Consider the following 16,096-nt stretch of genomic DNA (forward strand, 5'->3'; position numbering starts at 1 on the left):
TAACGTCCGCCTAGCTGTTTAGCCTGGCTAGCTAACATCAATATGATTAGCCTGTCCAAATATCGACCTGTACAAGTTCACTTTGGGGTGTGTGTGTGTGTGTGTGTGTGTGTGTGTGTGTGTGTGTGTGTGTTAGGTTCCAGCAGGCTCCAGGGCCCCAGGGTCCAGAGGCTGCTGCTCCTGCTCCTGCTCGCCCCCCTCCTGTTCCTGTTCCTCCTGGCCCGACGGGACAGATGCAGGTCTGTACCAACACAACACTCGCTTCCAATCTCTTGTCCCACTTCACTCTGTCTCTTGTCCTGCTTCACTCTGTCTCTTATCCTACTTCACTCTGTCTCTTATCCTACTTCACTCTGTCTCTTGTCCCGCTTCACTCTGTCTCTTGTCCCGCTTCACTCTGTCTCTTATCCTACTTCACTCTGTCTCTTGTCCCGCTTCACTCTGTCTCTTGTCCCGCTTCACTCTGTCTCTTATCCTACTTCACTATGTCTCTTATCCTACTTCACTCTGTCTCTTATCCTACTTCACTCTGTCTCTTATCCTACTTCACTCTGTCTCTTGTCCCGCTTCACTATGTCTCTTGTCCCACTTCACTCTGTCTCTTATCCTACTTCACTCTGTCTCTTGTCCTGCTTCACTCTGTCTCTTATCCTACTTCACTCTGTCTCTTATCCTACTTCACTCTGTCTCTTATCCTACTTCACTCTGTCTCTTGTCCCGCTTCACTATGTCTCTTGTCCCGCTTCACTCTGTCTCTTGTCCCGCTTCACTCTGTCTCTTATCCTACTTCACTATGTCTCTTATCCTACTTCACTCTGTCTCTTGTCCTGCTTCACTCTGTCTCTTATCCTACTTCACTCTGTCTCTTGTCCCGCTTCACTCTGTCTCTTATCCTACTTCACTCTGTCTCTTATCCTACTTCACTCTGTCTCTTATCCTACTTCACTCTGTCTCTTGTCCCGCTTCACTATGTCTCTTGTCCCACTTCACTCTGTCTCTTATCCTACTTCACTCTGTCTCTTGTCCCGCTTCACTCTGTCTCTTATCCCTCTTCACTCTGTCTCTTGTCCCGCTTCAGTCTGTCTCTTATCCTACTTCACTCTGTCTCTTATCCTACTTCACTATGTCTCTTATCCTACTTCACTCTGTCTCTTGTCCTGCTTCACTCTGTCTCTTATCCTACTTCACTCGGTCTCTTGTTCCGCTTCACTATGTCTCTTGTCCCGCTTCACTCTGTCTCTTATCCTACTTCACTCTGTCTCTTATCCTACTTCACTCTGTCTCTTGTCCCGCTTCACTCTGTCTCTTGTCCCACTTCACTCTGTCTCTTATCCTACTTCACTCTGTCTCTTGTCCCGCTTCACTCTGTCTCTTATCCTTCTTCACTCTGTCTCTTGTCCCGCTTCACTCTGTCTCTTATCCTACTTCACTCTGTCTCTTGTCCCGCTTCACTCTGTCTCTTATCCTACTTCACTCTGTCTCTTATCCTACTTCACTCTGTCTCTTATCCCGCTTCACTCTGTCTCTTATCCTACTTCACTCTGTCTCTTGTCCCGCTTCACTCTGTCTCTTATCCTACTTCACTCTGTCTCTTATCCCGCTTCACTCTGTCTCTTATCCCTCTTCACTCTGTCTCTTATCCTACTTCACTCTGTCTCTTATCCCGCTTCACTCTGTCTCTTGTCCCGCTTCACTCTGTCTCTTATCCTACTTCACTCTGTCTCTTATCCTACTTCACTCTGTCTCTTATCCTACTTCACTCTGTCTCTTATCCTACTTCACTCTGTCTCTTATCCTACTTCACTCTGTCTCTTGTCCCGCTTCACTATGTCTCTTGTCCCACTTCACTCTGTCTCTTATCCTACTTCACTCTGTCTCTTATCCTACTTCACTCTGTCTCTTGTCCCGCTTCACTCTGTCTCTTATCCCGCTTCACTCTGTCTCTTGTCCCGCTTCACTCTGTCTCTTATCCTACTTCACTCTGTCTCTTGTCCCGCTTCACTCTGTCTCTTATCCTACTTCACTCTGTCTCTTGTCCCGCTTCACTCTGTCTCTTATCCCTCTTCACTCTGTCTCTTGTCCCGCTTCACTCTGTCTCTTATCCTACTTCACTCTGTCTCTTGTCCCGCTTCACTCTGTCTCTTATCCTACTTCACTCTGTCTCTTGTCCCGCTTCACTCTGTCTCTTATCCTACTTCACTCTGTCTCTTGTCCCGCTTCACTCTGTCTCTTATCCTACTTCACTCTGTCTCTTGTCCCGCTTCACTCTGTCTCTTATCCCTCTTCACTCTGTCTCTTGTCCCGCTTCACTCTGTCTCTTATCCTACTTCACTCTGTCTCTTGTCCCTCTTCACTCTGTCTCTTATCCTACTTCACTCTGTCTCTTGTCCCGCTTCACTCTGTCTCTTATCCTACTTCACTCTGTCTCTTGTCCCGCTTCACTCTGTCTCTTGTCCCGCTTCACTCTGTCTCTTGTCCCGCTTCACTATGTCTCTTGTCCTGCTTCACTATGTCTCTTGTCCCGCTTCACTCTGTCTCTTATCCTACTTCACTCTGTCTCTTGTCCCGCTTCACTATGTCTCTTGTCCCGCTTCACTCTGTCTCTTGTCCCGCTTCACTCTGTCTCTTGTCCTGCTTCACTCTGGGTTTGTTGTCAGAATGTCCTGTCTTCTTCTCAGGATGGGAAGTCGACCCCCCAGCTGGTGAGGCCGATGCCCCCCAGCTTTGGCCCTGGCTTCAGCAGTGAGTATCAGAGAATCACACACAGACACACACACACACACACACACACACACACACACACACACACACACACACACACACACACACACACACACACACACACACACACACAGCTTTGGCCCGGGCTTCAGCAGTGAGTATCAGAGAAACACACACACACACACAGCTTTGGCCCTGGCTTCAGCAGTGAGTATCAGAGAATCAGAAGGCTCTTTCACACACAGATCACGCAAAATTGTAGTTCGGGAAGCCCGTCAAGCCTGGCAGCCTCTCCACAGAAATTGTTTTCACACAGAGCCCGCAGCACGGCCACATTCCCGTGCTGCTGTGTACTTTCAGGTGAAATCCCCTGCTCCCGGATTGAAAGGCGAGCAGAGGGATTTCCAGCTCCTCCTAGCCCAAATTAATATTTTCATAGGTTAGTGTAGCCTAGGCTACTGTATGATGAACGAATTCAATTCAACAACAGACTTTCCTCCTTCTCCTAGTCCGCTGAGGAGATCTGTATCGGCATTTTCATTGGCTGTTTGCCGATGTCATAACTTAATAAAAAAATGCGCTAATTTGCGGCTGCTGCACCTGGAAGAATCCTCTCCTACAGTAGTTCTGTGTCTGGAGCAATGTCCCGCCCACAGCGCTATCTGATTGGTTACACATCAAGCAATAGCCTATCAGAGAGCTCAGAGATGAAATCTTGACACCTCACCTCAGTGCTTTCTGTTCAGCCGCAGCCTGCACTAGACAGGGGGACAGTGCGAGGCTGCCTGAAGCGAGAGCAGCGGACTAGTTGGCTGTTGTGACTGTAACAGTCACACTGTGTTAAGGTAAAGCAGCAGATATTGCCATGCCAAAGTTGTAATAAAGTTAATATACATAATAATTACCTACGGTGACATTGCAAAAACACCACAATCTTATGAGCGATTCGTATGAAGCGCTGCCTCGCACAGTGCAGTGTGGTGTGTGGAGATAGGTCTGTCTATCAGTCTACTTTTTTTACTTTCACTCGTCACTTTCTTGATACATGAGGTGATTTCCCCTGTAATTTTTTTATGAATGAGCTGACCATTTGCACCTTTTCCGGCTCGCTGCGACGACCTTTCAAGTGGAGGCGGGTTGTCCGCCAATACGGCGATGTGACAACCTTTGGTGCAGGGACAAAAGGCGTACAAGAATTACCCACCAACGCGCGTTCATGCCTTTCACATCGGAGCCGCGAATCCTAATTTCCGTGCAATTTTCGGCTTTCAAGGCCGGTGTGAAAGACCCTACACACACACACACACACACACACACACACACACACACACACACACACAGAGCTTTGGCCCTGGCTTCAGCAGTGAGTATCAGAGAATCACACACACACACACACACACACACACACAGCTTTGGCCCTGGCTTCAGCAGTGAGTATCAGAGAATCACACACACACACACACACACACACACAGCTTTGGCCCGGGCTTCAGCAGTGAGTATCAGAGAATCACACACACACACACACACACACACAGCTTTGGCCCGGGCTTCAGCAGTGAGTATCAGAGAATCACACACACACACACACACACACACACACACACACACACACACACACACACACACACACAGCTTTGGCCCGGGCTTCAGCAGTGAGTATCAGAGAATCGCTCCGTCTGTCCACTAGAAATGGATGATCCCTTTATCTCACAGTACAATTTGATTCTCTGTTCAAATGCCTAAATGACAGGAATTGTGACTGCTAGAAATTGCTTAAAAAAAGAAGAAAAAAAAATGCATTTGTGAAGATTATCTTGCTGAACAAAACCTAATACTTTTTTTGGTTGTTTTTTTTTTTTACCTCCAAATTACCGCTCATACACATAAAAAAAAGACAGGTAAACAGCATGTTGTAAACACCATTGACACTTTCACGTTGCCTCCCAACCCGTTCAGCTGCTCCCCCGGAGCGCGGCGTTTCAGTGGATAAACTCACTGTCACAGGCTGCAGGGCAGGTGCATTACTGGACACTTTCAAGGGATACGCCACCATTTTTGGAGATTCGCCTATTTGTCATATTGCTTTATCTTCACTTTGTGTGCAGTACAAACTGCGGCACAGCCCTCACTGCTACTAGCTTAGCACTACAATGGCAGTATATGGTACAGCTGCCTACCCCCATTCAGTCACACAAAATAGACTTTCTAACAGCAGCAGAAACATTCACATGTACAGGTTGTGACTGGTGTACTCACCACCCGGTGAAATAATCATCCAAAGTTACGGGAAACGGTCATCTTCGAAGTAAATCCATACCGAGACCTAACAAAGAAGGTTCCCGTCTGTAACCAAAGTTACTTCCTCGTTTACGCGAGGCGCATTAAGCAAACGAGGAAGTAACTTTGGTCACAGAGGGAACCCTCTTTGTTAGTTCTTGCGATGGATTTACTTAGAAAATGACCGCTTCCCATAACGACAGCAATATTTGGGCTCTTTCAAAACAGCGACTACCAATGGAAATGCATCAATTTACTTTCAGAATAAAAGGCATTCCAATTCTCACCTTTTGGAGAGAAAAAGTATTTCAACAAATGAAATGGAAACCTTTTATCGAAATATTGAGCTAAAGTGAATGTTGCCTGGTCCCCTCTTCTCGTTCCGTGCAGACGAGACTCAGCGGCGGCAGTATGAGGAGTGGCTGGGGGAGACGCAGCAGCTTCTCCAGATGCAACAGCGCCTCCTAGAGGAGCAGCTCGCCACGCACCGCAAGGCCAAGAAGGCTTTGTCAGCCAAGCAGAGGACGGCCAAGAAGTCCGGCCGTGTGTTGGCCGAGGACGACCAGAACCAGCTGAGCCTGGTCGGAGAGCAGCAGGCAGCTGTGCAGAAACAGCTGGAGCAGGTACACAACACCTACGGTTACTGACACATCTTAAGGTTGGGTAATGAAACCAGGTACCACTATGGTACCAGTACATAATTCAGGGTATCCGCGGGGAATTGAAAAGTATGAAAAGTTGATAAATCAATTTAGGCAAAATTAAGACCCTTAAGTATCCAATGTCTTAAAGTCCCTGGAAACCAAAATCCACAAAAACGTTCTAACTATGTTATTTAGGGTCTTATGTTAGTAATTTTGTGCCTCAGAAATTATTATACATTACTTTCAACCCAAAGCCTTAAAATCGACACTTTTCTACAAGATTCTACAAAGTACTTCCTCATTGAAGACAGCAGTGCGCGAGGTGCTAAAACGCAGGAGCTTATGACGTCATAAGCTCTATATAACCTTTGTACACGCGCGCAATCTGCCCTTCTCCTTTTGTCCGTTCTTTGCCCCCAGTGACAGCGCTCCCTCAGTGTCTGTCTGCCTCCCACTCTGTGCCGAGCGCTATGCTGCTCTCTCTCTCCTCTCCTTCTCTCTCTCTCTCTCTCTCTCTCTCTCTCGGGACTAGTGTGAGAGAGAGCACAGAGAGAGACACACAGCCGCAACGAACACACACACACACACACACACACACACACACACACACACACAAGCCCTCTCAAGCCCTCGTGTTCGACACACGCACTGGATCTCTCTTTCTCCGTTTCCCTCCCCCCCTCTCTCTTGCGCTCTCTCTCTCTCTCGGAGGAGAGAAATGTCCCTGCTGCAGATGGGACACGCCCACACATTCCGCGGGAGAAAATACACTCTAAAAAATAATCGATTCTCATGCGTTTTGCCACACCTGTCAAACCTAAATTTATATACTTTGCGACGTTCATCATCGTTCAAATTTGGCTGGTGGCTTATTAACATAGGGTGCTGTGATGTGATGAACTCAAAATGCTAAATAATAAAGAAATATTTCTGGTTTCCAGGGACTTTAAGTCCAATTCAAATTCAAGACAACCAACGCTCATTAACCGAAATAACCGACGAGATTAAAATGTGCTATTTATAGCTTAATGCATTCCCATGGCTGGTGGAGTTGGTGCAACATATTCACGTTTCGCTATGCGGTGGGGACTACGGTCTGTTTCTGAAACAGTGTTTCAGCAGATGACAGTGTGTCACTCACTCTCTCTGTGTCTGCTGTCTGGTACACATGAGGAGGAGCAGTGTGTCACTCACTCTCTCTGTGTCTGCTGTCTGGTACACATGAGGAGGAGCAGTGTGTCACTCACTCTCTCTGTGTCTGCTGTCTGGTACACATGAGGAGGAGCAGTGTGTCACTCACTCTCTCTGTGTCTGCTGTAGGGGTGTGCCGATTAATCGTATAATCGATTTAATCGATTATACGATATAATCGATATAATCGATTCACAATGTTCGATTATCGATTTGCAAAAAAACATTTTTTTTTTTTTTTTTTTTTTTGCATTTTTTTTTTTTTTTTTTTTGCTTTATTTGCAAAAAATACGGTATTTCGCCCGGAAAGCAGGCTAAAGGAAGTAGGCAGTGAAGGAGAGAGGAAGTGAAGTGGTGAAGGGCTAAAGGAAGTAGGCAGTGAAGTGAAGGAGAGAGGAAGTGAAGTGGTGAAGGGCTAAAGGAAGTAGGCAGTGAAGGAGAGAGGAAGTGAAGTGGTGAAGGGCTAAAGGAAGTAGGCAGTGAAGGAGAGAGGAAGTGAAGTGGTGAAGGGCTAAAGGAAGTAGGCAGTGAAAGAGGAGGTGAAGGGCTGAAGGAAGGAGGCAGTGAAGGAGAGGGGAGGTGAAGGGGTGAATCTGTTCTGTTATTTTATTCATCCGCCACTTATTTAGTTTTAAAGCTGCTTTTGGTTGTGGATAGGAAAACGTTTGCTTGTTGTGGGATGATGCTATGCTGCTCACTGGTCATTTGTAAAGGATTTTGTTTGGAAGTCTTTATTTATTATTTATGAATAAGCTATTTGTTTTGTATTAAACAAACATGCTAGTACCGAAATCTGTGAAAAAAGCAGAGGATTTTGGTTAAAAGTTTTATTTTCTATTACTGAATACAGAATAAGCTATTTTTGTATTAATCCTGCCAGTACAGAAATCTGTGAAAACAGCAGAATAAGCTATTTGTTTTTTATATTAATCCTAAATCTGTGAAAACAGCAGAGAATTTTGGTTAAAATAAAAGAAGTTTCTAAAGGCACTTTATTTCAAATAATCTCACCTGTAAAGAGCAGCTTTTTGTTGTGGGAAATGTAAAATGTTTTGGATGTATTGTGTTTGGTCTGATTGATCTAAATAAAAGATAATGGAGGTAAATTTGTTTGTTTCCTTTAATTAATGGATACTGACAAAGAAATCCTGTATGGGGAAAAGATGCATCGAAATCGTAATCGTGATTAATCGTAATCGTTTAATAATCTAATCGTAGCACCCTTAATCGTAATCGAATCGAATCGTGAGGTGCCTAAGGTGGCACACCCCTAGTCTGCTGTCTGGTGCACATGAGGAGGAGCAGTGTGTCACTCACTCTCTCTGTGTCTGCTGTCTGGTACACATGAGGAGGAGCAGTGTGTCACTCACTCTCTCTGTGTCTGCTGTCTGGTACACATGAGGAGGAGCAGTGTGTCACTCACTCTCTCTGTGTCTGCTGTCTGGTGCACATGAGGAGGAGCAGTGTGTCACTCACTCTCTCTGTGTCTGCTGTCTGGTGCACATGAGGAGGAGCAGTGTGTCACTCACTCTCTCTGTGTCTGCTGTCTGGTGCACATGAGGAGGAGCAGTGTGTCACTCACTCTCTCTGTGTCTGCTGTCTGGTGCACATGAGGAGGAGCAGTGTGTCACTCACTCTCTCTGTGTCTGCTGTCTGGTACACATGAGGAGGAGCAGTGTGTCACTCACTCTCTCTGTGTCTGCTGTCTGGTACACATGAGGAGGAGCAGTGTGTCACTCACTCTCTCTGTGTCTGCTGTCTGGTACACATGAGGAGGAGCAGTGTGTCACTCACTCTCTCTGTGTCTGCTGTCTGGTACACATGAGGAGGAGCAGTGTGTCACTCACTCTCTCTGTGTCTGCTGTCTGGTACACATGAGGAGGAGCAGTGTGTCACTCACTCTCTCTGTGTCTGCTGTCTGGTGCACATGAGGAGGAGCAGTGTGTCACTCACTCTCTCTGTGTCTGCTGTCTGGTACACATGAGGAGGAGCAGTGTGTCACTCACTCTCTCTGTGTCTGCTGTCTGGTACACATGAGGAGGAGCAGTGTGTCACTCACTCTCTCTGTGTCTGCTGTCTGGTACACATGAGGAGGAGCAGTGTGTCACTCACTCTCTCTGTGTCTGCTGTCTGGTACACATGAGGAGGAGCAGTGTGTCACTCACTCTCTCTGTGTCTGCTGTCTGGTGCACATGAGGAGGAGCAGTGTGTCACTCACTCTCTCTGTGTCTGCTGTCTGGTACACATGAGGAGGAGCAGTGTGTCACTCACTCTCTCTGTGTCTGCTGTCTGGTACACATGAGGAGGAGTAGTGTGTCACTCACTCTCTCTGTGTCTGCTGTCTGGTACACATGAGGAGGAGCAGTGTGTCACTCACTCTCTCTGTGTCTGCTGTCTGGTACACATGAGGAGGAGCAGTGTGTCACTCACTCTCTCTCTGTCTGCTGTCTGGTGCACATGAGGAGGAGCAGTGTGTCACTTACTCTCTCTGTGTCTGCTGTCTGGTACACATGAGGAGGAGCAGGGCAGCAATGGTCCAACTGGCAGGCGAGATATCTCCCCTCGTAACGACCTTATTCTGAGATCAACCAGATTGTTGTGGCATTGTTTTCCACGGGCACATGTCGGTGAGCAGTGGATCTCGGCAAACAAAACACTTTTTTTAAACTTGGGGTCAAGTAATTTACATTTTTCTATGTTTTCTTTTAAAATTATGAGAAGATTTTATCAGCTACTGCTTAAAATATGAACTTTCAAGTTTTGAGCCACTGTGAATCTTTACATCAAAGCAAAACTAGGGTATGCAACAAAAAAAAACTATTTATCAGCATGTGAGGTCATTGATTCATACCATGCTGTACAAAAAGATTAAAAGAAAAAAGAGTGCGACCAAAATCTGTGCTAGTGCGATCAATTGAGAAAGTTTGTCGCAAAAGTGCTACCAGTGGAAAAGTTAGTCTGGAGCCCTGGGTGGTGCCAAAAAAGTACCAGGTAATATGGTACCTGGTACTTGCCCAATGAGAAAACCAAAAAGTTGAGTTGAGTTGGTACTAGGGGTGTCAAAAATAATCGATTATAAGATGCATTGCGATGCGGACGTGCACGATTCTGCATCGATTCACAAATGTCAAAAATCGATTCTTATTATTATTATTTTTTTTTAATAATCGAATAAAATATAATGGAAGTACATGCAGTTGTTTATTTGGATCATAATACAATGCAATTCCAAAGGCACTTTTATTTTAAAAGTAGCCACACAGTGAGAAAAAAGTGAAAAAAAATAAATCATGTATTGGGGGAAAAAGTGATGCATCGATTGAAGATGCATCGAGATGCATCGATAATCGCAATCGAATCATAGCCCTCTGAATCGTAATCGAATCGTGAGGCCAGTGAAGATTCACAGCCCTAGTTGGTACCATGCGGTGGAAAAGTGCCAAATCAATCTCTCTCTCTGTCCTTCTCTGTGTCTCTCTCTCTCCTCCTCCTCTCTCTCTCTCCCTGTGTAGATTCGGAAGCAGCAGAAGGACCATACAGAGTTGATAGAGGACTACAGGTCTAAACAGCAGCAGAGAGCCCCCGCCCTGCTGCCCCCCTCGGCCCCCGCTGTCCCACAGACTCTGGCTCAGCCTGTGATGCCCATGCAGCCCCGCCCGGCCAGCCCCGCCCCGGTCCGTGTACCCAGCGTACCCCCAGGGTGGCCTGCCGGGGGGAGCATGGGGCAGAGGCCGCCGCCCCCTCAGATGCCCCCCGCCGCCCCCCCGGCAACAGCCCCGCCTCCTCAAACTGCAGGAGCCAGCGGAGCCACAGGAAACACTGCTGCTGGAGCTGCTGCCCCCCAGGTACACACACATCCCAACACACAGCTGTTATGTACACACACACACACCAGGGTGGGAATTACATGGAGGCCATGGCCTCCGTTGCCCCTCCCTCTGGCCGTGATGCCCTGAGATCCCTAAGGCCACCTTGGCAGCTGTGCCCTGCTACCAGCCTGCTACTGTCAGGGGGGCACGGTGGCTCAGTGGTAGAGCTGTCGCCTCACAGTCAGAAGGTCCTGAGTTCGATTCTCGCCTGGGACACTGTGGGCGCTGTGGTTGTGTTCCCCCCCATATCTTCAGTGCCTACTGCCCAGGTGGGGTATCTCGTCGAAAGGGCCTTTCTCTCTGTGTGGAGTTTGCATGTTCTCCCCGTGCTCCCCCAGGGGGGTTCCTCCGTATATAACCCCCCCACTAAAAACATGCAGAAGATCAGATCATCATCGTCATCCGACCAGTGGCGACAACATCCGAAGTTGGTCCCCGGGCGCTGTACGAGAAAGCGAACACTGCTCCTGGCCTGCCCCTCGGAGGAAAGGACATGCCTGGATGGGTTAAATGCAGAGGACACTTTTCACCGGCCACCGTCAGCATGAGTGTGTTGTGGCCGCATGCATGGTGTTCGTGTGACAATAAAAGACGGGGCTTGTCCCGTTACGAGAGCTGCTTTAAAAGCATCAGTGGTCTCAGTTTAATGTAACCTACCTTATGTAAAGGATGTGTAATTTGCTCATTTTAAGACACATTTCAGAAAAATCGCTCTTTACGATGTCAGTAGAGCAGTAGAGAGAGAGAGAGATGTAGGGCCTTTGTGCCCTGACATGTGGCCTTGTGCCCTAAAACATTTTGCGACACCGAAGGCCTGATGGCCTTGCCCCTAAAATGACGAAATTCCCATCCTGACACACACACACAGACACACACACACACACACACACACACACTCTTATTCTTATTATAAGATTGCTGCATCAACTACGACTAATGTATTCCTGCTGTGTTTGGTGCTGCTGTTCCATGTGTCTGCTGGTCTCAGGTGAAGTTTGACGACAACAACCCGTTCAGCGAAGGCTTCCAGGAGAGAGAGAGGAGAGAGCGGCTGAGAGAACAGCAGGAGAGACAGAGAGTGCAGCTCATGCAGGAGGTGAGAGTGCAGCTCATGCAGGAGGTGAGAGTGCAGCTCATGCAGGAGGTGAGAGTGCAGCTCATGTAGGAGAGACAGAGAGTGCAGCTCATGCAGGAGGTGAGAGTGCAGCTCATGCAGGAGGTGAGAGTGCAGCTCATGCAGGAGGTGAGAGTGCAGCTCATGCAGGAGAGACAGAGAGTGCAGCTCATGCAGGAGGTGAGAGTGCAGCTCATGTAGGAGAGACAGAGTGCAGCTCATGCAGGAGAGACAGAGTGCAGCTCATGTAGGAGAGACAGAGTGCAGCTCATGCAGGAGGTGAGAGTGCAGCTCATGTAGGAGAGACAGAGTGCAGCTCATGCAGGAGGTGAGAGTGCAGCTCATGCAGGAGGTGAGAGTGCAACTCATGCAGGAGGTGAGAGTGCAGCTCATGTAGGAGGTGAGAGTGCAGCTCATGCAGGAGGTGAGAGTGCAGCTCATGTAGGAGGTGAGAGTGCAGCTCATGCAGGAGGTGAGAGTGCAGCTCATGCAGGAGGTGAGAGTGCAGCTCATGCAGGAGAGACAGAGTGCAGCTCATGCAGGAGGTGAGAGTGCAGCTCATGCAGGAGGTGAGAGTGCAGCTCATGCAGGAGAGACAGAGAGTGCAGCTCATGCAGGAGGTGAGAGTGCAGCTCATGCAGGAGGTGAGAGTGCAGCTCATGCAGGAGAGACAGAGTGCAGCTCATGCAGGAGGTAAGAGTGCAGCTGATGCAGGAGAGACAGAGTGCAGCTCATGCAGGAGGTGAGAGTGCAGCTCATGCAGGAGGTGAGAGTGCAGCTCATGTAGGAGGTGAGAGTGCAGCTCATGTAGGAGGTGAGAGTGCAGCTCATGCAGGAGAGACAGAGTGCAGCTCATGCAGGAGGTGAGAGTGCAGCTCATGCAGGAGGTGAGAGTGCAGCTCATGCAGGAGAGACAGAGTGCAGCTCATGCAGGAGAGACAGAGTGCAGCTCATGCAGGAGGTGAGAGTGCAGCTCATGCAGGAGGTGAGAGTGCAGCTCATGCAGGAGAGACAGAGTGCAGCTCATGCAGGAGAGACAGAGTGCAGCTCATGCAGGAGGTGAGAGTGCAGCTCATGCAGGAGGTGAGAGTGCAGCTCATGCAGGAGGTGAGAGTGCAGCTCATGCAGGAGGTGAGAGTGCAGCTCATGCAGGAGGTGAGAGTGCAGCTCATGTAGGAGAGACAGAGTGCAGCTCATGCAGGAGGTGAGAGTGCAGCTCATGCAGGAGGTGAGAGTGCAGCTCATGCAGGAGGTGAGAGTGCAGCTCATGCAGGAGGTGAGAGTGCAGCTCATGTAGGAGGTGAGAGTGCAGCTCATGCAGGAGGTGAGAGTGCAGCTCATGCAGGAGGTGAGAGTGCAGCTCATGCAGGAGGTGAGAGTGCAGCTCATGTAGGAGGTGAGAGTGCAGCTCATGCAGGAGGTGAGAGTGCAGCTCATGCAGGAGAGACAGAGTGCAGCTCATGCAGGAGAGACAGAGTGCAGCTCATGCAGGAGAGACAGAGAGTGCAGCTCATGTAGGAGGTGAGAGTGCAGCTCATGCAGGAGGTGAGAGTGCAGCTCATGCAGGAGGTGAAATTCGTCTCACTGGAAAGTCTCACATCAGGAGAGAGCTACGCCAATACATTTACTAGTGCTGCTGGGCAGTATATCAATATTATGATGTGAGACTAGATATGATCTCAGATGTTGGATATGGTAATATGGTGATATGAGAGTAGATATGGTCTTAGATGTTAGATGGATACAACATCAATGTGGTCTTGCGCCTGTCTGGGCAAGCTGAGGCTCACTGACGTGTGCTTGGTGTGCACTGTGGAGGACATTTCAGCTTGCACAGACTGGAGCGTGACCCCATTGACCTTGCATTGGTTTGTGGCTAACTATCTGGAGGTAGTATGAGGAACAGCATGTATTGTGCTGAGAAAGGGATCTACCAATCAACATCATCATTAGCAAGTAGCAAATTAGGCCTAAAAAAATCTGAACTATCCCTTTAATGTCGTTTTTTTCTCCGTCAGGTCGAGCGCCATCGCGCCCTGCAGCAGAGGCTGGAGCTGGAGCAGCAAAGTCACCTGGGAGCCTCAGTGGGGCCGGGGAGCGGAGCCCTGTCTGCGGCGGGCATGGGGTCGAACCCGGGTCAGACCGGGTCTGGTCCGGTTCAGGCTGGGCAGGCGCCGCCCCCCGGCCCAGCCGCTCTCTCCCAGATGCCCTTCTTCAGCTCAGAGCTGCCTCAAGACTTCCTCCAGTCACCACCAGCCTCCAGACCTCCACACGGCCAGGCGGGGGCGCCCTTCTCCCCGCAGGTAGGCCTCCAGCAGGCCTATGCAGGAGTTCACCCAGGTACTGTAGGGCTGCAACTAATGATTATTTTATTTGTCGATTAATCTGTTGATTATTTTATATTAATCGATGACTTGTTTCTATAAAATGTCAGAAAATGTTGGAAAATGTGAATCATTGTTTGCCAAAGCCAAATGACATCCTCAAATGTCGTCTTTTGTCCACAATGCAAAGATATTCAAATCAGTTTAATAGAGGAGTAAAGAAACCAGAAAATATTCACATTTAAGAAGCTGGAATCAGAGAATTCTGACTTGTTCTTCTTAAAAAATTACTCATACGGATTAATCCATTATCAAAATAGTTGGCCATTTAATTTAATAGTTGACAACTAATCGATGAATTGTTGCAGCTCTACACCCAGGCCACCCAGGCAGAGCCCTCCCTGGGCACGGACACCCCCTGGATGTGGCTGGTTCCAACCTCCATACCAGACCCAGGCACCCAGGCCCCGCCGGGCCCCCAGCCCAGGGACAGGTGCGTCCGGCTGGGATATTAACAGCAGGGATGACACCTGCTCACCCTGGAGGTCTGGCTGTCCCGTTCGGACACACCTCCCCCTCTGCCTCCCTCATCCAGCTCTACTCTGACATCATCCCCGAAGAGAAACCAAAGAAGAAGAGGAACAGGAAGAAGAAGGACGGAGACGATGCCACGGGGGGAGGAGCCAGGACACCGCTGTCGTCCCACTCTGATGACCTCACGGCCCCGCCCACCCCGGCCCTCTCCGACGCTTCCTGCTCCACTCCCACGCGGGGCAGCGCAGAGTCGGATCTGTCGTTTCCTCAGAGCTCTGCCCTGTCTGGCCTAGCTCCATCGTCGGAGCTGGAGAGGCAGCTGTCAGTAGAGCCTGCGTCCCAGGACCGAGCCTCGGTCCTGGGCAGGCAGGCTGAGAGAGGCTGCCTGTATGGAGCTCGCCTGGAGGTCAAGGTGAGGCAACTCGTACTGTTAGTGTTATTGCAGTATTAGGGACGGGAATTGATAAGAGGTTATTGATACCAATGCTATTATTCATTCTGCTCATCCATCCCATTCTTTGTCGAGTCCCTTATTGATTGCTGATAAATGTTCTGTGGAAAACAGGAGGCCTTCACAGGTTTTCAGCATCAACGCAGCTGTTTCATTATCTCTTGAGTTTGAACACAGTGTAGAATGTCTGCCTAATAACATTTGAACATGTTCAAATAAATTCCAATGCTCCTTCTCTCAAAAGGATATAACATATTACTGGGTTTCCACCCATGTGTTCACACACTGCAGGCCATATCTTACGCCAAGGGCAAGCATTATCTTTGCTAGTTTCTAGCACTCCAAATCTAATTCCCCCACCTTTTAATGACCACTGTGTCAGTACATCAAAGGACATGTTTCAGTGACCCAGTGGTCATTAAACGAAAAAAAGGGAGATTTTTAAGTGCTAGAAACTAGTGAAGATAACGCGCGAAAGATATGGATCCGCTTTTTCCCCAACTGTCAGCGCCCTTTCCTAACTAAAAGTAACAGGAAGCTGAAAAGAAGCGAAAAGCTGAGCAGCTTTTTCCCTTCAGAGCTAAACGCTTTCAAAAGTTTGAGAAATGTTCAACTTTTCAGAAAAGCTCCGGGTCACGTGATGTTACAGCCGACCAATCACAAAGACGCTGGCCGTTTCCCATAACAACCCTAAACCCTAACCCAAATATGGAGAAAGCTTATTGACCCTGCCTGGGTTGATTTGTCCTGAAGGGCACATATTATATTGAATATGTATGCTGTTGAGCTAATGTCTTTGCTGGTTTTGTGGGTGGGGAGGGGGGTTCTGAGTGAGTCTGGTTGTGTGTGTTTGTATAGGTTTTATTTTAAATGTTTGTTTTGTTTCCTTTTTTTCTATTTTTCTTTCTTGTATAAAAAAACTTGACTCAATATAACATTTATTAAGAAAAAAAAATATATATATATAC

The 16,096-nt window shown here is 48.3% G+C and overlaps 1 protein-coding gene across 1 annotated transcript in view; it reads left to right on the forward strand.

Annotated features, from left to right (window-relative positions):
- The window catches only part of LOC310798517 (histone-lysine N-methyltransferase 2C-like), a gene marked incomplete at its 5' end in the record, with an annotated part of 164,777 nt that overhangs the window by 109,475 nt on the left and 39,206 nt on the right, over nucleotides 1-16,096 (forward strand). Inside the window, 7 exons of the mRNA XM_083661052.1 lie at nucleotides 137-239; nucleotides 2,679-2,742; nucleotides 5,392-5,624; nucleotides 10,349-10,681; nucleotides 11,694-11,801; nucleotides 13,838-14,159; nucleotides 14,512-15,089. Coding sequence (XP_083517178.1) covers nucleotides 137-239; nucleotides 2,679-2,742; nucleotides 5,392-5,624; nucleotides 10,349-10,681; nucleotides 11,694-11,801; nucleotides 13,838-14,159; nucleotides 14,512-15,089 — 1,741 coding nt within the window. The remainder of the gene's footprint in view (nucleotides 1-136; nucleotides 240-2,678; nucleotides 2,743-5,391; nucleotides 5,625-10,348; nucleotides 10,682-11,693; nucleotides 11,802-13,837; nucleotides 14,160-14,511; nucleotides 15,090-16,096) is intronic.

This window comes from Poromitra crassiceps, assembly GCF_964638095.1.
Source record: "Poromitra crassiceps genome assembly, chromosome: 2".
Taxonomy (NCBI): domain Eukaryota; kingdom Metazoa; phylum Chordata; class Actinopteri; order Beryciformes; family Melamphaidae; genus Poromitra; species Poromitra crassiceps.